This window comes from Theropithecus gelada, chromosome 4 (genome assembly GCF_003255815.1).
Source record: "Theropithecus gelada isolate Dixy chromosome 4, Tgel_1.0, whole genome shotgun sequence".
In the NCBI taxonomy this organism is placed as follows: Eukaryota; Metazoa; Chordata; class Mammalia; order Primates; family Cercopithecidae; genus Theropithecus; species Theropithecus gelada.
The window spans coordinates 156,543,118-156,567,493 of NC_037671.1; the positions used below are offsets into that span (position 1 = coordinate 156,543,118).

General features: G+C 37.3%; 1 protein-coding gene across 1 annotated transcript in view; it reads left to right on the forward strand.

Annotated features, from left to right (window-relative positions):
• ENPP1 (ectonucleotide pyrophosphatase/phosphodiesterase 1) overlaps positions 1–23,632 on the forward strand; it is an 82,584-nt gene extending 58,952 nt beyond the window's left edge. The window contains exons 14-25 of the mRNA XM_025383787.1: positions 1,795–1,826; positions 2,883–3,010; positions 4,222–4,291; positions 5,714–5,801; positions 6,927–7,096; positions 8,616–8,667; positions 9,937–10,091; positions 12,337–12,466; positions 13,540–13,620; positions 14,777–14,909; positions 16,409–16,571; positions 20,050–23,632. Of these exons, the coding sequence (XP_025239572.1) occupies positions 1,795–1,826; positions 2,883–3,010; positions 4,222–4,291; positions 5,714–5,801; positions 6,927–7,096; positions 8,616–8,667; positions 9,937–10,091; positions 12,337–12,466; positions 13,540–13,620; positions 14,777–14,909; positions 16,409–16,571; positions 20,050–20,220 (1,373 nt within the window). The 3' untranslated portion in view covers positions 20,221–23,632. The remainder of the gene's footprint in view (positions 1–1,794; positions 1,827–2,882; positions 3,011–4,221; positions 4,292–5,713; positions 5,802–6,926; positions 7,097–8,615; positions 8,668–9,936; positions 10,092–12,336; positions 12,467–13,539; positions 13,621–14,776; positions 14,910–16,408; positions 16,572–20,049) is intronic.
• The last annotated feature ends 744 nt before the right edge of the window (positions 23,633–24,376 follow it).

Consider the following 24,376-nt stretch of genomic DNA (forward strand, 5'->3'; position numbering starts at 1 on the left):
ATTTCAGAAACAATAAAGAATGTATCTTTTAAATAGGGAAGAATGAATTTCACATTCTCTCTTGACCGCATATGGAACATAAACTGCCAAAAGATGTTTTAAAATATTTATTCTTTTGCCAGTCAAGTGTATTTCATAACTGTTTCCACCTCTGTTACCTCCCTCTCATTTTGATTACTATCCATGATAACTTTCAGATGTGTAGAGCAAATTTTGTTTATCTTTTTGATATAGTTAACTTTGAAACAGAAATAGAATAAGCTTTTCTGACAATTATCAGAATTGGGTTAGGTTGGGCTATTTGGTAAGATATGTTTCAATAGATAGATACTATTGACTATTAATGAGGAAAATATATTTCACTGCAGGAAAATGGTTATGCAGATATATTTACACAGTGTTACAAAGCACAGGCTGTGTATGCCTAATACCAAGTTTTAATTAGTATTTTTTTAATTTAGAAAAGTAGTACATGACTGTTATAAAACCTGTTCTAAAAATTATACAGATGCGCTAGGCATGATGGTGGCTCACACCTGTAATTCCAGCACTTTGGGAGGCCAAGGCAGGCGGATCACAAGGTTAAGAGATCGAGACCATCCTGGCCAACATGGTGAAACCCTGTCTCTACTAAAAATATAAAAATTAGCCGGGCATGATGGCACGTGCCTGTAGCCCCAGCTACTGGGGAGGCTGAGGCAGGAGAATCGCTTGAACTTGGGAGGCAGAGGTTGTAGTGAGCTGAGATCGCGCTACTGCACTCCAGCCTGGTGACAGAGAGAGACTCCATCTAAAAAAAAAAAACAAAAAAAAACTCTAGGGCAATAGCAGTCTCCAGAGATGTTTGGGATGGGATAGCTAAGCTGTGCCATACCCTTATCTCAGTTAGGCCCTCAAGTTTCCCAAATTAAAGCAAAAACTATATATGTATATCACTTTACATAAATATATAAAATATATGTATATAAAATGTATACTCTTATCTGGATAATTTTCTCCAATTTGTGTAATGTTTGGCTAAAATAAAATCTGGGAAGCTAGACAGTTATTGATTTGTCGTAGAAAGTACCCTAAGTAAATCCATGGCCTTACTATGCAAATTCAGTTTTTAAATTAGTCTACTTGCCTTCTCTTTGAAGTTTCCTCATACCCCTCTTATTTGAAAATTCTAGAACTGTCATTGAATATTGAAGTATACAAAGTAAAAAGTAACAGCTTCCCACCTGAAGTCCTCCTACTTGACAATTCATTTCCCCTGTTTAGAAACAACCGTTGTTAAGCTTGGATTATGTCTTCCCGGATAATTGTGATATTCGAATAATTATTTTTGTTGTTGAGTATTTCCTAGGGAACTAGAGGTACAAATCAGCTTTACAAAACACATACAGTTTTTATTTTTACCCAGTGAAACCATACCAGATCTAGATGGATAGATACTTTGAGGGATGGATGGATATTGGTTACTAACCGGATGGAAAGATGGTTGGACAGGTGGATGGATAGTTAGATGGATGAATGGACATGTGGGTTATCAGATGGATGGATACGTAGATGTTCTGTAACTTGTCTTTCCATTTAACAATATGACACTATATCATGGGTGTCATTACAGGGTGATACCTAAAGGTCAGTCTAATTCCTTTCAGTGGCTACAATGTAATGACTTAAATGAACTCTTTAAAACCTGCCTTGGTGTTTAAATATAGAGTTTGGATCTGACATTCTACATTTTTGTATTATGTTTTAGTTATAGCATACAATCAACTATTAATTCTTATGTTTGTTCCCCTCCAGTTAACTATGAAGGCATTGCCCGAAATCTTTCTGTGAGTATCTTTATTTTCCATTATCTAGTTATTTTTAGTTTTGTATAATATATACAGAGAAAAGTTTCAGCATCTATTATTGGGATTGAAGGATTAGAATATTTTAGGCCGGGCGCGGTGGCTCACGCCTGTAATCCCAGCACTTTGGGAGGCTGAGGCGGGCGGATCACAAGGTCAGGAGATCGAGACCATGGTGAAACCCCATCTCTACTAAAAATAGAAAAAATTAGCCGGGCGCAGGGGCGGGCGCCTGTAGTCCCAGCTACTCGGGAGGCTGAGGCAGGAGAATGGCGTGAACCCGGGAGGCGGAGCTTGCAGTGAGCCGAGATTGTGCCACTGCACTCCAGCCTGGGTGACAGAGCGAGACTCCGTCTCAAAAAAAAAAAAAAAAAAAGAATATTTTAGTAACCTGGGCCAACATGGAAATGCTGTGTAGTTTAAAGATCTTTAAGGTTGTGTCCCAATAATGTAGATTTGAAAATTTTTAAAGAATTTATCTATTGGCATTATGAAATGTATATGAGAAGAAGAAATAATTTTAAAACTATTTACAAGAAATAATTTCTAAAGTAGAAGGAAAAACCATATGGCTGTACCACCATAAACACCATTAGCATTATGATATATTTCCTTCCAGTCTTTTTTTATGCCTTAAAAAATAAGTTTTTATACTAGTGCTGAGTTATCTATACTACATTTTATACTTACACATTTTAAATCTGCAAGAAAACTCTTAAATTGCAGTTATAAGGATGTTTGAAAATAGAACCATCAGTGGTAACTTAATATAATCTAGTGACACTGTCTGAGTTCTGGGGCTTTTATGCAGTAATAATTATGATTTCCTCTAAATGTTTCAAGTAGTTTGGAAGATTTACCTTTTACATTATACAAATAGTAAGAACTTTTAGCTGTTTTTTCATCTGACTTATTGGGCCGGCTGATGAAATGTTTGTGAAAAAAAATTTCATGTGAAGTTAGAAAGCAATTTCAAGAAAAGTTAACACTTTAGATAACAGGGAAATAATACTTTTTCTTTGCTGTTTGCAATTTCAGTGCCGGGAACCAAACCAACACTTCAAACCTTACCTGAAACATTTCTTACCTAAGCGTTTGCACTTTGCTAAGAGTGATAGAATTGAGCCCTTGACATTCTATTTGGACCCTCAGTGGCAACTTGCATTGTAAGTTCTGACAGTGTCCCAGTAAACTTAACCTGATCGGTTAGTGATTCAGGGTAACCACTGGGCGCTTTCTAACAATATTGTTATGTGAAAACTGTAGAAGTATGATTCTCTTCACTCTAACTCAGGATTTCTAATGTCGGCCTATGATGTTCGAGTTAGATAAGTCTTTGTTGTGGAGAGCTGTCCTGCACATTGTGGGATATTTGACAAGGATCCTTTACTTCTCCCCACTGGATGAAAGTAGCACTTCTTCTCTAATGTGACAACCAAAAATGTCCCTCAGCATTGCCAAAAGTCCCCTGGGAAGGAGGGATCACCCAGACCATCCTTGGCTAAGAATCACTGGTCTGGCTTTTCATATCTATATTGATTACTTCTTACAATCTACATTTGTTACCACTTGCCATTGCATGTCTTCTACATATTATAGTATGTCTAATTGTGCCGCCAAAGCCCAGCCAACAGTTGGTAAAAGCACTTTACTTTATAATAATCAGTAACTATCTTCATTATACACAGTTGTTTTTTCATTCTTCTCATACTAATCCATCAATAAACTTTAGTTTATTGGTGTGTTTGGCAAATTATTTGGATGGTTAATAGTGTTAATATCTCACAATTTGTTCATTAACTGTTTTGGTGGTTGCCAGGAAGCCAGTCATGATACATAACCCTGTCAAGCAAAACCTAAGCAGTGAACCAAAATTCAGTAAACAGAATTATACTGTCTCCACTCTTACTGGAGAGCTGGGCTTTTCATTTTCAAAAAAAAAAAAAAAAGAATATGAAAGGAGAAATGGTCCTATCTTCATGAGAGAACTAATATGTAGTAAATATCTAAACACCATGTTGCAAGCATTTCTTTAGGCTACATCATTGAATTTTTACAAATAACCAACATGAGAAATTGAAATCAAAGATGATAGTTAAATCTATCTAAATTCACGGGTAGTTAATCACACAGCCAATGTTCAGAACCACTTCTGTCCTGATGCTAGTGGTTTTTCTTCTGTCTACTGTATTGCTTATAGTTTGTTTGTCCATGAAATAAAAGATAGAAGTGACTTCTTAATGCTTTTCAAAGCCAGGTGGTTTTATTTACCCGTTATGTTGCTTTAACAAAATAGTTACATACTTTTTATTAATGAAAATAATGTTATGTTTTATGAAAGGACTTTACATTTTTAATTCATATATGTCAACAATAGGAATCCCTCAGAACGGAAATATTGTGGAAGTGGATTTCATGGCTCTGACAATATATTTTCAAATATGCAAGTGAGTAAACCTATTATACTTAATTGAATTGAATCTAAAGAAAAAATGATATACAAAGTTTTACATTTGAAAACAGACTGTGATTATGTCTTGAATGAGAATTAATGAAACATACTTTCATAAAGCTATTTTTCTTTGAACATTAAAGAATTTTGTTAAAATTTTATATTCATTGGCTATTACTAAAAAGTCAAAAAACAACAGATGTGGTAAGAATGTGGAGAAAAGGGAATACGTATACACAGTCGAAGGGAGTGTAAGTTAGTACAACTTCTATGGATCACTGTATAGAGATTTCTCAAAGAAATAATAATGAAACTACCCCTAATCCAGCAATCCCACTACTGGGTTTTCCCAAAGGAAAATAAATCATTTTATCAAACAGACACCTGCACTCGTATGTTTATCGCAGCACTGTTCACAGAAGTAAAGTCATGAAATCAACCTAAATATTTATCAATGGAGTATGGATTAAAAATGTGGTGTGTGTGTGTGTGTGTGTGTGTGTGTGTGTGTGTGTGTGTGTGTATAGTGGAATACTGCTCAGCCATAAAAAGGAATAAAATCATGTTCTTTGAAGCAACATGGATGGAATTGGAGGCCATTATCCTTAGTGAAATAACTCAAACAAAAAACTAAAAACCACATGTTCTCACTTGTAAGTGGTAGCTAAACAGTAGGCACACACGGATGTACAGAGTGGAATAATAGATATTGGAGACTCCCCAAAGGTGGGAAGATGGGAGGAGTGTGAGGTATGAAATACCACTTATTGGGTTCAATGTACACTGTTCTGGTGATGGGTAACACTAAAAGCTCAGACTTCACCACTATGCAATATATCCATGAAAGATAACTGTACTCATACCCCTAAATCCATAAAAATTAAAAAATTAATAAAAGTTTATATTCATGTTTCATAAGCATATGACGTATCTCCTATTATATTTCTAATAATTATTTTTCATGTTTTTTGTGCTCTGTTAAGAATATTGCTTTACAGTTAAGAAAGCTAGTGATAGATAAGAAAGTATCATATTTACGTTCTTAGAAGAGATAAAATCTTACATTTACCCAGCACTGTAATGTTTTCAAAATAAACTTATAGTAATTTTCGAATTTGATCCCTGCAGCACTGTGTAAGGTGGGCAGTTCATAGATGAAAAAAAAATTATCATTCATTCTGTTCTGATTGTCAAGTCAAGAATTGTAGTAAAACTAAGAGACGTATCCTAGATGTTCTTAGATTATATATGTGATAGAGTTAAAACTATATTTCCCACAAAGTCCACTGAGCATGGTAGTTTTCCTCTTATCTTATCATAACCAGTTTGTATGTGTACAATTTGGATAACAGAATTTTTTGGACTAACCTGCAGACAGCTGAAATGCACTGATAAACTTCCTTTTTTGGCCATCTAGGCCCTCTTTGTTGGCTATGGACCTGGATTCAAGCATGGCATTGAGGTTGACACCTTTGAAAACATTGAAGTCTATAACTTAATGTGTGGTAAGTGTGAACAGGTGGCTTTTTTCCCTTCTGAAAACAGACCTGAAATAAGATTGTCAAAAGCAGGTCACATTGTAGGCACCTTTGTGGAGAGGACGGTGAGGCAAGACAGATTTTTACCTTCTTCCTGACGCGGACTCACTGAAGAAATATGGGGAACATGTCATCTTATTACTTATCTGTTTGTTCCACTAGGCTGCTTGCTGGTTAAAGTACACCACTCACAGCAGGGTGGTCTGCACACCCCCAGTGCCCAGCACTTTCCTAGACCCTTGGCTTAATTATTTGATTCTTGACTCAGAGCAGTGATAGAAGCCAGAGAAAAGACATTGAGGGCAGTGAAGGTGGACAAAACTTGTGGAACTTCTGGTAGCCATAATGGTTGAATGTAAGTCAATGTCAAGGTTGTAGAAATGACGGAGGACGCATTAGGGATATTCTTGGTTTACTTTGTACCTTCTGAAGTAGTCCTTTTATGGTGAAGCATTGTGTTTTAAATATTAATTTCTTATTCTCATAATGGTCCTAGGCATTTACAAAACCTTAAATATGTCTTAACTATAATTCTTTTGGTGGGAGTCTATATAGTTTAAATGAGTTAATATATCCTAAAATACTTAAAACAGCACCTGGCATATAGTAAGTGCTTACTACATAAGTATTTGCTGTTATAACATTTAAGAGCATGAGTCTTAGACTCAGACAAAGATGGTTTTGAATTCTAGATCGTTCAGTTAGTAACTTTGAGACTTGGGCAAAACACTTTGATTACTCATCTCCCAAATATTGATGATAACTTATGAAATTGTTTTGGGGAATAAATAAGAAGATATGTTAGCACCATGATTGGCAGAAAATATGCATTCAACAGGTGGTGACTAGTTATTGTACACTTTAAAAATCAGAAATTTTGTACTGAAATACAGCATATACATATCAGTACTTCTATTAAAAAGAAGCTAGTCTTAAATACTCTAAAACTCAAGAGAGTTTTATACTTTTCTTTTAGTTAAAGAGTAAAGGACTCATGTATTTGGTTTTAAAAAAGTAAAGATCATGGCACAAGTCTACTATTTGTTTGATTTGAAACATCTAAGTAACTCTACCATTCTTGAAATGATGCAGATTTACTGAATTTAACACCGGCTCCTAATAACGGAACTCATGGAAGTCTTAACCACCTTCTAAAGAATCCCGTTTACACACCAAAGCATCCCAAAGAGGTGCACCCCCTGATACAGTGCCCCTTCACAAGAAACCCCAGAGATAACCTTGGCTGCTCATGTAACCCTTCGGTAAGTATTGTCAGGAAGTTTGGTCCAGTATGTATTGTTTGATAGCACCCTCTGCACAGCATGTGCTGTAGAAATACTTAATAATCAAATTAGAATTTAGGAGTGGGGGTAGGTAAACATATATTTTAATCCTAGGGGGCACATGCAGATCTTTTGTAATATTTCTTTTCTCTTTCTAGTTTTTGCATTTTATGCTCTTATTTTTAATTCCTTGGAGCTGTGACTTGACTTGGGTGCAGATGTGAAGAAGTCTAGTTCAGTTCTTGAGCCTCCTGTATTAGGGAATCTGTACTGTTACTCTAGCAGTGAGGTCATGAGCACATAGGAAACCAATCACAATGTACCTTTTTAAAAATACAATTCAGGTTGTTTAAGTGTAGGGAGGAAAAAAGATTTCTTCGTATGAAATGAATATATTACACTGTCCTTTTTTACTTCCATGTTAATATATCATTATTATAAAAAGATAAAAATGCTAGACAAGTTCTGAACAAAATTGATAACATCCATAAGCGGGCACCTGTAATCCCAGCTACTTAGGAGGCTGAGGCAGGAGAATCGTTTGAACCTGGGAGGCAGAGGTGGCAGTAAGCCAACATCGCACCACTGCATTGCAGACTGGGCAACAGGGTGAGACTCCGTCTCAAAAAATATATATATATACACACACACACACACACACGTGCACACATATATACAAAAACATATAAATATATATCTATAAAATATATTATAATATTAAAAATATAATATATAAATATAAATATATATAAATATATTTTGATATATATCAAAAATATACATATATATACACTATATGTGTGTGTATATACACTATATATGTGTATATATAGCAATTTGGAGAGTAGTTTATTTTATGCTTTACATTTTGTTTTAGACTTGAGTTAGACTAGAAGAAAGACTTGGGGTACCGAGATAAGAATTACAAAGCAGCAATCATATTCTTATTTTTTAATTACTGGCGTAATGCTGGTATACTAACAATAATGTTAGTATACTAACAATTTTGTCTTTTGCAACTGTCATTCCTCTCCTCTGTCCTGTTCATCAAAAAAGTAACTTCTGTCCAGGCATAGTGTACCACACCTGTAATCCCAGTACTTTGGGAGGCCGAGGTGAGAGGATTGCTTGAGACCAGGAGTTCAAGACCAGACTGGGCAACATAAGGAGACCCCATCTGTACAAAAAGCTAAAAAAATTAGCTGGGCATGGTGGCATATGCCTGGAGTCCCATTTACTTGGGAACCTAGGTGGGAGGATTGCTTGAGCCCAGTAGGCCGAGGCTGCAGCGAGTCATGATTGCACTACTGCAGGCCAGCCTGGGTGAAAGAGCAAGACTCTTGCCTTTAAAGAGAAAAAAAAAAAAAAATCCACTCATACAAGACTATTGTAAATGATCTTTGTTCTATGTTGGGATAATCAATCTATAGCAGTTCTGTGTTACAAAAATTAAAACATGTCTCTCAGTCCTTAAAAATAGTTTTATAATCTTTTTTAGATTTTGCCAATTGAGGATTTTCAGACACAGTTTAATCTGACCATGGCAGAAGGTAAGGCATGCTACCCTCAAGCTTGGAATGTGAAACAGTTTTCTCATCAGTGTGAAATGCAGAGAACTGGTTTGGGGACATTATTTGAGAATAACCAATAAAATAAAGGGAGTTCTGGAGGACCACCTGATGAAACATAGAGGTTTCTTTGCTTGACAGTTTAGACTGTTAGACATAAGGAAAGAAGAGATATTTTGCAGTGGATATTGTATGTAACGTATTTAGTGGAAGCTGAATCACACTTTATGAACATAATGGAGGTGTTCTGAAATTTTTGACGATTTCTATACATTGATAGTAGAGACTCAGATTCCCATTTGAAATACCTAAGTTTCTATCTCACCTGGTTCTTAGTTAATCATACAAGGTTATATATTGATTTATTGATCTAAAGCTATTTCTTCATCACTTTTGACCAAAAATCAAGGATATACAGACAACTGATGAAATTTTTCAATTATGACTTGAATGTTTGGAGTCACTATAATACACTCTCTCATCCTTATGTTACCTGGCACATATTTTTTTTTTCTTTCTACTAGAATAAAGAGGTAAATTCTGTGTTAATTCTGATATGAGCTTGTCTCTGTAAAATCCCTAGGATATCTTCAAGGTGGCAAAGTATTGTAGTGAATGGTGGCACTTTCAGAATTGAGTAGATCCAAGTTTGAATATGAGCTTAGGTACTATATGTTCATGGAAGGAGTATTCCCTGTCAGCTGCTGTTTCCGCATCTGTAAAATGGGCATAAACCTTAATTCATATGGAAATGTAAAAATTAGTTATATGATGTGTAGCAAGCACTTGACATTTGGGAAAAGGGCAATAAATAATATCTATATTGTTATTGTTTTATTTAGTTTAATCTCATAGTTTCAATTCTGAACTTCTGCTTTCCAAGTACACATATCATTTAAAAAATTTACTTTCTGGAGTGTGTCCTAAAGAATAAGTAATTAAAATAATGCTTAAGAATTTTTGATAATATAACTTTGAATTAACTGGAATATTTAGCAATTTCATGTAGTGTCCTCATGGTATCTTGATATTACATTGATTTCAGAATCTTTATAGGCAAAAATTACAGTGAATCTCACGTGTCTTCTTAAGTGTTTATGCTTCTACCCTTTGTAATCAGTTTTTTTAATAGTTAAAAGTAAATCTTCAATATGGTTAAGTAGAAGAAAGGATTAGATGAGGGTATCACACTATATATTATCATATAATGCACACTAACTAAATTTATTTATTTTCATCCTATGACCCAAGAGAAGAATATTAAGCATGAAACTTTACCCTATGGAAGACCCAGAGTTCTCCAGAAGAAAAACACCATCTGTCTTCTCTCCCAGCACCAGTTTATGAGTGGATACAGCCAAGACCTCTTAATGCCGCTTTGGACATCCTATACCGTGGACAGAAATGCAAGTATTTGTCACCTCTTCATGTGTGGCTATTTCAAATTAATGATTAAGCAGAACGTTGAATGCATAGTTTCTCACTGTTCACCTTGGCTTTATACTCAGTTCCTGCATTAGAGGAACACTGAACAGGGAGTCAGAAAAATTCAGTTCCAGTTCAAGCTCTGCCACTGAGCTACTGCATGACTTTGAGAACTCAGACCAAATTTCTTCTGTGAAATGAGAGTTGTGCAGTAAAGAATTCTCTTTTGGGCCGGGCGCAGTGGCTCACGCTTGTAATCCCAGCAATTTGGGAGGCCGAGGCGGGTGGATCACAAGGTCAGGAGATCGAGACCATCCCGGCTAACACGGTGAAACCCTGTCTCTACTGAAAATACAGAAAAATTAGCCGGGCGTGGTGGCGGGCGCCTGAAGTCCCAGCTACTCGGGAGGCTGAGGCAGGAGACTCCAGCCTGGACTATAGAGTGAGACTCCGTCTCAAAAAAAACAGAAAAAGAAAAAGAAAAAAGAAAAGAATTCTCTTTTGCCTCCCTGACCCCAATTTTAATATTTTATGATTCCAATTTATAATTGCATGAAATCAGCCTTAGGATCAGTCACAGTTACCCATTTCTAAATACATGGCTGTGTGAGGACAAGTATTTCCCTCAGCTGTTCAAATCTAAGGGAGCCCTCACTGTTTGGCAAAGCCATTAAAGCTCAGTAACATCATTGCATGTACCATCTATAGGAAGACACGAGCCCAAACCAGGGAGAGGCCAGAATCCTGCCCACCACCACCACCAGAGGAGTTAGGCCTTGAAAAGAGTGAGGGCAAATATCCCAGAATAAAAGCGGCCTTCCCCCTCACTCATGGCTGCCTGGGTGCTCTGGTAGAAGAAGGAATGGTGAAGGAGATGGTGCTGGAAGGAGAGAAGGGGGAAGATGAGATTTTGGTCTTACGTGGAATTGAAATTTTAAACTGGGATGAAACTGAAAGTGACTGGCAAGGTACAGGATGCCCTAAGGGAACAACAAAGAGATTTGAGAGAGCATAGTGGAGGGCAGCAATTTGATTTAAAAAATAAAATTATTTTTACTAATCAGTGAGATGGCCAAATAAAAAGATAGGGAAATGTCTGTTTATGTATAATTTCTATGTTCCAAATATATAATACACACATATGTTTATATAAAGTTTCTTGAACGTTGATTTTTAAATTTTTTCAAGACTGTCTTCAAACACCAAACACTTAAAAAATTTTTTGACTTTCTGATTCATCAGTCTACACTACTTTTTATAGGCACCCCATCCTATTAATATTTATACCTTAATTATGGTGTTCCTTGATTTCATTTTCAGTTTTCTTATATAATTAAAATGCATGACTTTACAGTCATTGCGATGCTTGAGGTTTTTGCGTTGCTGTTCAGTGACTCTTCTCCCTTGCTCCAGCGACTTTTGGCAGTGTAGTTGGCTATGGAAGATAGACTCAGATCTCTAAAAATCAGCATTTTACTATATAAAGGCTTAAAATTGGCCAGGCGTGGTGGCTCACACCTGTAATCCCGACACTTTGGGAGGCCGAGGAGGGCGAGTCACGAGGTCAGGAGATCGAGACCATCCTGGCTAACACGGTGAAACCCCGTCTCTACTAAAAATACAAAAAATTAGCCAGGCGTGGTGGGTCAAACCTGTAATCCCAGCACTTTGTGGGGGCTGCGGCGTGTGGATCACCTGAGGTCAGGAGCTCAAGACCAGCCTTGCCAACATAGTGAAACCCCATCTCTACTAAAAACACACAAATTAGCTGGGTGTGGTGGCAGATGCCTATAGTCTCAGGTACTCGGGAGGCTGAGGCAGGAGAATCGCTTGCACCTCGAGAGCAGAGTTGCAGTGAGCCGAGATTGCGCCACGGCATTCTAGCCTGGCTGACAGAGAGAGACTCCGTCTTAAAAAAAAAATAAATAAATACAAATTTAAAATTGTAGATAAAGACATTCTAAACATTATTTCATATTAGCATAGCAGAATCTGAAAATATTTGCACAAATATGACAATTAGTATCTTTAATATTTTAAAGCATTTTTACACTTTAGTTAGAAAAAAAGATGACTATACTAGTAGGAAAATGGGAAAATAGTCAAGGACATGAGCTGACAGCTAGAGCTTCATAATTTTATGATGTAGTTCACCTTTAAATATTAATAAAGCAATTTTCTTCTCTGTGCCTGATACCTGAGAGTTCTTTTCATTTTGTTCTTCAGGACAGTTTCTCTACGGAAGACTTTTCCAACTGTCTGTACCAGGACTTTAGAATTTCTCTTAGTCCTGTGCATAAATGTTCATTTTATAAAAATAACACCAAAGTGAGTTACGGGTTCCTCTCCCCACCACGTAAGTTTCTTCCTCTCCTGACCTTCCCTTTTCTTATCCTCTTCTCCTCCTTTTTGTTTTCTTTCTTGTTTATAAATCCTACCATACATTATTTATTGGTGAAAAATTGTGGATTTGGTCTATAACTACCAAGGGAAAAATTTTAATCATCTAAAACTTGAATTTTATAAAATTTTCTTTTTGTTGGGGGGGTAGTTGATTTAGTGCAGATGTGGTGAGCAGTATACTTCATGGTTCCTTATAACAGAATTTGAGAATACTGTGAAGTTGGAATATATATATATATCAAGTTGGAAGAATATATCAAGGTTCTTAGGAAGGAGATCTAACTTTGTTGTTTAAAAAGAAAATGAGATTGTCAGAGAAGTAGGTAAAGGTAGAGGCTTAAATAGTCTTGCTTTTTCACTGATCCAGAACCTCTAGGGAATGGCTTTTTTGAAGCTAAGTATACTATTTTTTGAAATGGCAAATTTGTATGTTGATGAGAAGCCATTTTGCGGCCAGCCTTAAAAGGCAAAAATCGAAAGCTGCAGGTGCTCAACTACCATCAGCATCCAGTTCAGTTCCCAGAGTGTGTGTCTGAAGTCAGAACTTGGCTATTGCATTATAAAAATAGACTAGGTCCAAGCCTCAGATTCATACAGAGAAGCCTTGTATGGCGTTTCGAGACAGACATCCTGTGATGTTTTTTCTGGGTAGCAGGTGTTGTTCTGGAGCCAGATGTTCTCTTTTTTCTTTTCACTGTGAAAAAGTGTAAGGAAAGAAGATTGTCAACACAATTCCTTTAGTTGAAATAAGGTCAATAAAGTTTGAATATGTTTAATTTGGGGCTCTTGTTATTAAAGTTTATGTTTCTTTGACATGCTCATCTTGAAAAGACTTAAATATTTTATTTTTGTAAAGGACTTGACCAAACACATTACATTTTCCCTTGACCCAGTACTTGGAAAAGTTTTTCAGGTTTAAGATGGTACTCAGCTAGTTTTTAAAAATGCTTGCCTCTGCCATGAGAAACTATAATTTCTTATGTCATTTGTGAAGAATGAAAAACGTGTCCTCTTTTCTCTTTGTAGAACTAAATAAAAATTCACGTGGAATATATTCTGAAGCTTTGCTTACTACAAATATAGTGCCAATGTACCAGAGTTTTCAAGGTAAAAAAATGTTAACTCTATTTGATAATTTTAATTAATTTCTGCACATATAGGCATAATTCATATGTAATAGGACTTATGGTCTAGATTAAATGAATTAATACCAAATACATTCTTAAAGGTTTAACTATGAGCATACTAGTACACAAAAATTCTACAAATATTAGAATTATCGTATATTCCAGTATCCATTCTGCTTTGTATTTAATTGTTTGCAAACATTTTTGGTGAGAAAGTATATGATGCGCTTCCTAAAGTTATTCAGCGAATACAGTCTGCTATCGCTTATATTAACTTTCATTCGGCTTCCTTATTTAACTTTTTGGAAGTTCTTGATAATTGTCTGTGCTTTCAAATGAATAGATTTTACACCATCATTAACTTGCAGCATTTGATTTTTACAGGAATAAAAATATAGTTACTTATATTGATGTATAGAATATCAAAATATAAGCATAAAAGGAGTTTGTACTCTATATCTAGAATACTTGTGAATATTTCAAAGTTAATATCAGATATTAATAGGAAATCTGAATAATATGCCTCGTTTGTGTTTGCAATGTTGCTATGCTTAATGATGACATATGATCACAATTTGAACATGATGTACTTGTTCAGTGATGCCTCAAATAGAGTTGGGTTCAACGTTTGTCTGTGAGTCCTTTCAAAGGCCAAGGCTGAACAATGAAGTTTTGACCTCACACTAAGACTGGAGCCAAGGCTGGGTGTGGTGACTCATGCTTGCAGTCCCAGCACTTTGGGGAGGCCAACTCAGAAGGACTACTTGAGGCCAGGAGTTCAAGATCAGCCTGGAAAACAGTGAGACCCGGTCTCTAGTCTCTACAAAAAATTTTAATTAACTGGGCATGGTGATGTGTACCTGTAGTCCTAGCTATTCTAGAGACTGAGGCAGCAGCATCTCTTGACCCCAAGAGTTTGAGGCTGCAGTGAGCTATGATTGTGCCACTGCACTCCAGCCTGGGTGATATAGCAAGACTCTGTCTCTAAACAAAAAACAAAACAAAGACTGAAGCCAAACTTGACTTTATCTTTATTTACTATAAATGCTAATTTTGAATCATGGTGTTAGTTTATTTCACATGACAACATGGTACCTTGTTCTTTTGAAACTACACTGTCTTCTATCTCGTTTCAGTTATATGGCGCTACTTTCATGACACCCTACTGCGAAAGTATGCTGAAGAAAGAAATGGTGTCAATGTCGTCAGTGGTCCTGTGTTTGACTTTGATTATGATGGACGTTATGATTCCTTAGAGATTCTGAGGCAGTAAGAACATATTTCATTACTCTTAAAAATAGGAACCAAATGGGATTACCATCCAGTTGAGTCAACAGAACCCTTTTTACCCAGTGTCATATGTTTGTGTATGACATTTCTGACTACACAGGAATCCTTTTGAAATATCTGATCAATTTTGGCGTTTTGCTCAACATTCAGTAAAATATTTTTTAGGTAAAAGAAGTAGTGTTTCTCACCCATTGAGTTCAGTTGAGTAATTTTTGAGCTCAGTTTAAATGTTGAACTCATTTAAGATCTCTGTGTGGCTAATTGTTAAGGTATGATCTTAATATATTGTCATTCAGAAGATGAAGAACTCTATGGTGTGGCTACACATATCCTGAGTCTAGGAATGAATAGGGTTATAAAGCTGTAGTGCTTGGGAGTCTGGTGGCCTTGGGTGAATGTTACAGCTTTTACCCAACTCTGGCTGGAAGGGCATGATAAAAAGCAACTGTCTGAAGGAAACCATCGGTGGCACTTTTTTAAAAAAAGAGAGGGAGAGAACATTTTGGAAACTGGTTGATCTTTATTAAAACAATAATTACAGTAGTTTGGGAAGCAATTTTGCTGTTAAGTCCGTAGGAAAAAGACTGAGATTCCACTGAGATTCATCCCCTCTGAGAACTTTCCTACTCTCCCAGGCTGACTTAGATGTATGTGACTTACAAATACACCGGAGAGCACATCAATTTGTAAAGTTACAGTTTTTTACTTTCCCTTGAGGCATAAAGCTGCCTTAGAAACTGTAGCACTAGAGAGGATAAAGAAGAGAACTGCATATGCTTCCTACCCACGGCTTCACCCAGAGCCCTCTGTTTAAATAGTTTTATAGATTATGATTCTACATAAGGTCATATTTGAAAACAATGATTCCACTACCTTAAGTTTTGGAAGATGTTAAAAAAACAAACAGCCTTAAAACAAAAAGAAATAGGAGAATGACTATGAGGTAAAGATATTTGGGACATCTTTGATAATATACTGCAGTTTAAAAGATTAAGTTACTAAGATAAGGAAGAAAATCCAGTTAGAACAAACAATTCATGACAACATGTCCTCTCTGAAGGGGCTGAAATAAAAAATTCCTAACCAGTTCTTTCTCTGCCCACTATTTGTCTATAATGGCCTAGAAGTTAAGACTATCGATAATGGTTTATAATCTTGGTCGTAGGTGTTTAAAAATGGTATTTTCTTTTCTTTAGTATTTTAATTTCAGGGTCTTTAAGTAGAACTAAAAGAATTCCAAAAGTCAATAAATTTCTACAGAAAACAAAAATTATTTGGACTGTATTTATCTGCCTATCTTCTAATTATTACTCTGAATCTGGCAGAATATGTTGAGGCATTGTGATTACTAGCTTCTTATATTTAATTATTTGTTTGAATTTGATTTTTATATGTATTAAAAGCATGCTCTACTGAAATAGTCATCAAAAGGAAGATAGTTATTTCTTTCTTAAAATGAATATTGGCATATTTTACAGAAAAAGAAGAGTCATCCGTAATCAAGAAATTTTGATTCCAACTCACTTCTTTATTGTGCTAACAAGCTGTAAAGATGCATCTCAGACTCCTTTGCACTGTGAAAACTTAGACACCTTAGCTTTCATTTTGCCTCACAGGACTGATAACAGTGAGAGCTGTGTTGTAAGTAGCTTTTGTATATTTACTTTGCGTGTTGAAAATCTAGACATACGCATACTTGTTTGTGTCATACATCTGACATTACAGTGAGAGAAAGCACAACTCTTGAGTATACATGGACTTTGAAATTACAGGATGCTTTTAAATTTGATCTTTTAAGATGACATATCTTTGGGGAAGACTACCCTTGTCTGCTTTTATTTTTCATTTTCTTTTTTTTTAGAGAGAGGGTCTTGCTATGTTGCCCAAGCAGGTCTTGAACTCCTGGCCTCAAATAATCCTCCTGCCTTGGCCACCCAAAGTGCTGAGATTGCAGGCATGAGCCACCCTGCCTGGCCCCTTTGTCTGGTAAAGATACTAAAAATCAGATCAGAATCAAACTTTGTATGGCTTAACCACTAAAGTCTGGGTTTATCTGAAGTATGGATTTTCTCTTATTTCAAAACTGGATTTATAATTTCAAAGTGTCAGCACTGTTATAAATTAGTCTTAAAGTTGTTAGACAACATTTCAAATTTTCTATGTATCACTTAATTATAAAAAATATTTTCCTTTCTTATCCTATTGTCATACCAGTGTATTTGGGAATAATGGTTTTATATTATCTTATTTGCTCAGAATTTTAAAAATCTACATTGTAGATTGGGACATCATGACTGCATAACATTTTAGCTTTTTTTTTTTTTTTTTTTTTTTGAGGCAGAGTCTCGCTTTGGCACCCAGGCTGGAGTGCAGTGGCGTGATCTCGGCTCACTGCCAGCTCCGCCTCCCGGGTTCACGCCATTCTCCTGACTCAGCCTCCCGAGTAGCTGGGACTACAGGCACCCGCCTCCGCGCCCGGCTAATTGTTTTTGTATTTTTTTTTTAGTAGAGACGGGATTTCACCGTGTCAGCCAGGATGGTCTCGGATCTCCTGACCTCGTGATCCGCCCACCTTGGCCTCCCAAAGTGCTGGGATTACAGTCATGAGCCACTGCACCGGCCTTTTTTTTTTTTTGAGATGGAGTCTCACTCTGTCGCCTGGGCTGGAGGGCAGTGGCGTGATCTCCGCTCACTGCAACCTCCGCTTCCCATGCTCAAGCGATTCTCCTGGCTCAGCCTCCCGAGTAGCTTGGATTACAGGCGCCTGCCACCATGCCTGGCTGATTTTTGTATTTTTAATGGCGATGGAGTTTCGCCGTGTTGGCCACGCTGTTCTCGACCTTCTGACCTCAGGTGATCTGCAGGCCTCCGCCTCCCAAAGTGCAGGGGTTATAGTCGTGAGCCACTGCGCCCGGCCCATTTTAGCAATTTTTAAGTTTTCCCTTATGGTGAGCCAAAACATTTTCCTTTCAGAGTACTTCCCATATTTCCTGGGTTTTTTTTTCCCTTGAAGTGACACCAAGTAAGTCTTGACCTGAATCTGCAAAAAGATGTAACTTTCATGCCAGTCCCAGTGAATGGGTGGTAGGTATACCTGGAGTTAGGATCTTGAGATCCAGTATGAGCTCATCAGGGAAGAGTGCTGCATTCACTCATTCATTCATTCACTACTACTTTGATTCAGCCATTCATTCCTTTGATATTTATAATCAGGTGCTCTAGGTACTGAGGACACAGAAGTAAACAAAATAGTGAGCTCTTCTCTGGGCCCAGGAGTAGAATACAGTGGTCCATTTGCCATCCTTGATGGTAGTAGTCTTTCTATATATCGTTAAAATTCATGAAGATATGTCTCTCCTTGTTTCTATGATAAACTTTCAGAATTACTTGTTCCTATAGAACACATTTCTCATTGAGTTATTTTTCCCCTTATTCTTCAGAATTAAATACAGAATAGCAAGACTTTAACTAGTTGGTTGCCTGATCTGACTCCGCTGAAAGTTGTCAGTTTTGTGAGCATTCTTAGATACATGCAGCTATTGCCTGCTTCATTACTTTCTTTATTTTGAGAGATTATATCGTCATTGAATGTATCCATTAGAGTAGGCTTCTGCAGCAAATAACAGAAACCCCTTTGCAGTGGCTTAAGCAAGTCAGGGATTCCTCATAGAACAGGAAGTCCAGCTGTACACAGTCCTGGGATGGCGCTTTGGGTAAACTGCACCACTGGGGACCCAGAACTTTTCCCTCTTTCTGCTCCACCGTTCTTAGCATGTGGCTTTGGCCCATGTGGGCATCTTCATGCATCTTTGTAGATAACACATTCTCATAAAAACTGGTATTTTTGTAGTATGTTTGCACACATCATTATATTTGATTGTCAAAATAACCCAATGAGGAGGATACAGATAAAGGAAGCAAGATTTATATGTTAAATAACTTTCCTTAGTTTACCTGATAAGATAGTCACAGAACCAGTCTCTTTTTTAAAAATTTCCAACTTTTATTTTAAGTTCAGGGGTATGTGTGCAGGATGTGCAGGTTTGTTGCATAGGTAAATGTGTGCCATTGTGGTTTGCTACACAGATCATCCCATCACCTAGGTATTAAGCCCAGCATCCATTAGCTGTTCTTTCTGATGCTCTCCCTCCTCCCACTCCCTGCCCTCCAACAGGCCCCAGTGTATGTTGTTCCCCAACACGTGTCTATGTGTTCTCATCCTTCAGCACACTCTTATAATTGAGAATATGCAGTGTTTGGTTTTCTGTTCTTACATTAGTTTGCTAAGGATAATGGCCTCCAGCTCCATCCACGTCCCTGCAAAGGACAGGATCTTTTATGGCTGCATAGTATTCCATGGTATACATGTACCACATTTTCTTTATTTAGTCTATCATTGACCACATACAGCATAGTGTTCCATGGTGTATATGAACCACATTTTCTTGATCCAGTCTATCACTGATGGGCATTTAAGTTGATTCCTTGTCTTTCCTATTGTGACTAGTGCTGCACTGAACATATGTGTGCATGTATCTGTATAATAGAATGATTTATATTCCTGTGCTTATATACCCAGTAATGGGATTGCTGGATCAAATGGTATTTCTGCCTCTAGGTCTTTGAGGAATTGCCACACTGTCTTCCACAGTGGTTGAACTAATTTACACTCCCCACCAGCAGTGTAAAAGCATTCCTTTTTCTCCACAACCTTGCCAGCATCTGTTATTTTTTGACTTTTTAATAATAGTCATTCTGACTGAGAACCAGATTCTTTATATTAATTCCCATATTCTTTCTACCATGCCATGTAATTTCTGTTTTCCGACTTTTTTTAACTTCACACCATTGAAGTTTCTTAAACCTATTTAATGCAGGACCATCTTTTCCATGTATACTTTCTTTTCCCAAACTTGATGCATCTAATTAAACAAATATACATGGTATGTATTAGAAGGAAAGCTACTCGAGAGGAGAGATGATGCCTAACAAATCATATGGCATGTTCTACTTTAGAGCTGAAGTCTCATAAATGATTAAACTGGGAAGATGGAGCGCGTATAGAAGTGAACTGAGTGTTCTCTTGGTAACTTTTCTTTTATATTTCTTATTCTGCTAGCATGGGAAGCATGAATCCTCATGGGTTGAAGAATTGTTAATGTTACACAGAGCACGGATCACAGATGTTGAGCACATCACTGGACTCAGCTTCTATCAACAAAGAAAGGAGCCAGTTTCAGACATTTTAAAGTTGAAAACACATTTGCCAACCTTTAGCCAAGAAGACTGATATATTTTTTTATCCCCAAACACCATAAATCTTTTTGAGAGAACCTTATATTTTATATAGTCCTCTATCTACACTATCGCATTGTTCAGAAACTGACGACCAGAGTTAGAATGGAGCCCTTGGTGATGCGGACATCTCAGGGAAACTTGCGTACTCAGCACAGCAGTGGGAGGGTGTTCCTGTTGAATCTTGCACGTATTTGGATGTGTAAGCATCGTATACATTGATCAAGTTTGGGGGATAAAGACAGACCACACCTAAAACTGCCTTTCTGCTTCTCTTAAGGGAGAAGTAGCTGTGAACATTGTCTGGATACCAGATATTTGAATCTTACTATATAAACCTTGATGGCATTGAGCAAACAGCAGACTTAGTAGGATTGGGGTAGCCCATGTTATGTGACTATCTTTACGAGAATTTTAAAGCAGTTCTGGATTTCTTTTAATTTGGAGTTTCATTTCTTTTCATTTTAATCAAAAAAAAAATTAACAGAAGCCAAAATACTTCTGAGATCTTGTTTCAGTCTTTGGTGTATATCCCCTCAAAAGCCAAATTGTTAATCTTGTGTGGTTTTTTTTTTTAAATTTTTTGATTGGATTTCTTTAGATTTAATGGTTCAAACAAGTTCAACTTTGAGGGATGATCTTTGAACATACTTACCTATTACAAAATCTTACTTTGTATTTGTATAAAAAAAAGAGAAATATTCCCATCCTGCTCACTGGTAATTAACATAGGTTTACAATGGCTTTAAATGTGGCCCTTTGACTGTTAAAATTGTATCTTATCTTTGGCGAAACTTCAGCGCACCAGTCAGTACATGCAAGGTACCATTTTTTACTGAGATGGTAGGAATGTTTCTCTCTGTGCACAAGACTTACCCTACCAGCTGCAGAGCTGTTCTCTGTTAAGCAGTGCATTTTGAAGTTCCATAGATTGAAGAGAACATGTCACCTCACATCTTCTTGGTGGACATGATAAATGACACAGTGATCTTGATTTTTTACCACCTTGACTGTACCTTTTTGTGCCTATCTGAATCTTCAAAGACTGCATTAACTTTTAGGCTACCTAGGTCCAATTTAGGTATAATATCAGTACATACACCAAAGATTTTTACATGTCCTTCGTATGATCATTCTTTAACAGCCTAAGGGCCAGCTGCAAAGACCTTTGGAAAATCCAATTTGCAACTGAAAATTATTTAATAATTTAGGAAGTTGTTTTTGTTTTTAAGTCCTGCAGTTTCCTGAGGCTCTGTATATGATATTTTTTTCAGCCTGCTTCTCTCTTGTTCAGATTAGGTAATTTCTATTCTTCTGTCTCGAAGTTCAGTGATTCTTTCTTCTGTCTAATCTGTTCTGCTGTTGAGCCCATTTATTCCTGATTTTTATATTTTAGTTATTGTGTGTTTTATTTCTAAAATGTCCATTTGGTTTTTCTTTATATCTTCTATTTGCTGAGAATTTCTGTCTCTGCTGAGACTTTCTACATTTTCATTTGTTTCAAGTGCATTTATACTTGCTCGTTGAAGCATTTTTATAATGGCTGCTGTAAAATCCTTATCAGATAATTCCAACATCTGTCACCTCATTGTTTGCATCTACTGATGGTTTTTTTTCCATTCAGAAGCATTTTCCTGTTTCTCGGTGTGTGAAATGATTTTTTATTGAAACCTGGATATTTTTAGGTATTATGTTATGAAACTATGGGTCTTATTTAAACCTTCTGCTTTAGGCAACTGTCTCTGATACCACCACAGCAGGGGAACTGGGAGTACTGCTTCATTATTACCAGGTGTGGCTGGGAGTCCAGGTTCCCCAGTCAGCCTCCCTTGACACTGAGTGACAGGGTCCGCTTGTTACTACTGAGCAAGGTGAGAATTCAGTTTCCCATTAGGCCTCTATTGATTCCTCCCTGGCTGGGATGTGCAGGGCACCTTGTGCTGCACCCTGGGAATCTCCACTAATGCTATGGGACAGGAGTGACCAGGAAGGGCTTCATTACACCAGATGAGAATGAAATTCCCAGTGGCCTACACAGTCTTCTCCAACACCACTCTGGTGTTGTATTCTTCCAGCACACAAACATACACAATTTAACTCAAAGCATCTTAGCAGAGCTTAATTAAATGGATAGATGCCTGTTCCCTTTTGCTGGACACTAAGAATACAAAAATAGGGGAGCTGGGACACCTCTTTACAGCTTGGTGAGAGTGTAAGTCTAGATCCCCACTCAGCATTTGCTGGTATGGGTGGGGCTATGGTTTTTTCCATGGTGTTTGGTTGGAGTAGAACCATTTTTACCCTTGCTTGGCTACCCTTTTCTGGTCCTTTGGCAGGAGAGAGAGCGGGACTCTTTTAGGGTTTTTTCCCCCTGCATTTGTTGACATTTCCAGGTTGCTGACTTTTTCAGCTCCAAGTTGGAAATATATGAGCTGAAAAGAAAATGCAAGGAACTCATCACAGTGTTGTTCCTTGGGCCCCAATGTTCCCAGCCTGTCTGTTTTCTCTGTACTGTTCAGAGTCTTGCTGTGTTTTAATATAATATCCAGGATTTTTATATGCATTTAGCAGAAGGATATCTACTCTGTCTTTGTAGAAGTGTCTCACTGATTTTTATATATTCTTCCAGCACACAAACATACACAATTTAACTCAAAGCATCTTAGCAGAGCTTAATTAAATGGATAGATAGATGCCTGTTCCCTTTGCTGGACACCAAGAATACAAAAAAGAACTAGTGACAATTTTCTCTGTCTTAGGGAGAAGAGGCAGCAGAAGTGTAAATGATCCCTAAAGAGTGATAGATGTTATCATGAAGCCACAGGACGGGTGCCACGCAGCACAAAAGAGACTCTGGATGCTTCTTGGTAGCAGAGGCAGTGGCTTCCCAGCCTTGGGGCTAAGGCTTGTAGGGTGAATTGGAACTTTTCAGATGAGCAAGGCAAAGAAGGGACCTTCTAACATTCCTTGGATGGAACGTTTTTGACATTTTCCCATTTACAGCTACTTATATTTTCTACAAGTGTCACTGTGACCAACTTATGTACAAATATACTTTTTCTTGCTTTGTTATAATAATCTGCTCTTAAAGAAAATGTCACTCTCTACATTCTATGCTGACTCTTAAGGAAAGAGCACCCACATCTGCTCCTACTTAGCTTTTCTTCTGTGGTTCTTACACAGTATTACTTTTTTCTTTTGTTTTCTTGGAAGAGACTCCTCCTTTCTTTTCTTTTCTTGAAAGAGTTTTAAACTGATAAAATGGCAAAAGTGACTGATCTCTACTCCCTAGTTTGAATGGTAAATTCCAATTTGAATGGTAAATTTAAATGGTAAATTCCCGTGAACATATATGGAAATGTCTTTATCCTACTTTCTCCAATAAAGGCTGTTCTTGGCTTTTCAAATGCAAAGTGAAACCTTATCCTGATTTCTACTGCCATGCCTCAAGTCAGTACTTCTTTTTTTTTTTTTTTTTTTTAAGAAATGGAGTCTCACTCTGTAGCCCAGGCTGGAGTGCAGTGGCACAATCTTGACTCACCGCAACCTCCACCTCCCAGGTTCTAGCAATTCTCCTGCCTCAGCCTCCTGAGTAGCTGGGATTACAGGCGCACACCGCCACGCCCGGCCAAGTTTTTGTATTTTAGTAGAGACGGGGTTTCACCGTGTTGCCCAGGCTAGTCTCGAACTCCTGAGCTCAGACAATCCCCCCACCTTGGCCTCCCAAAGTGCTAGGATTACAGGCGTGAGCCACTGTGTACTTCTTAAGTGAGATAAGTAACTTCCATAGAAAATTTCCATCAGTTTATTCATGAAAGAACAGAGAACCTGGCAGAACTTAAAAATGTTTCCAAGAATCAGAGAAAAGAGGACAAACCTTAGAGAGAAGAAGGCAAATGCTCATGTTCCAGCAAGGGAAGTAGCTGTGTAGAGTTCAGGGACTGTTAGGCCTGTTGGCCGTTCCTATTTAAGGAGACAAGATGGGCATGGAACAGGGACCATCCCCTCCTCTAGGAGAAGTTGTTACCCCCTTCACTTTTCCTCTGTCATTACCCACAGTCACTTTCCTTCTTTGTACTGTGGTAGGTGTTTACCCATCATAGGAATGGGCCTTTGAACTTTGAAACTGAATGTGGTGATTACACTTCATG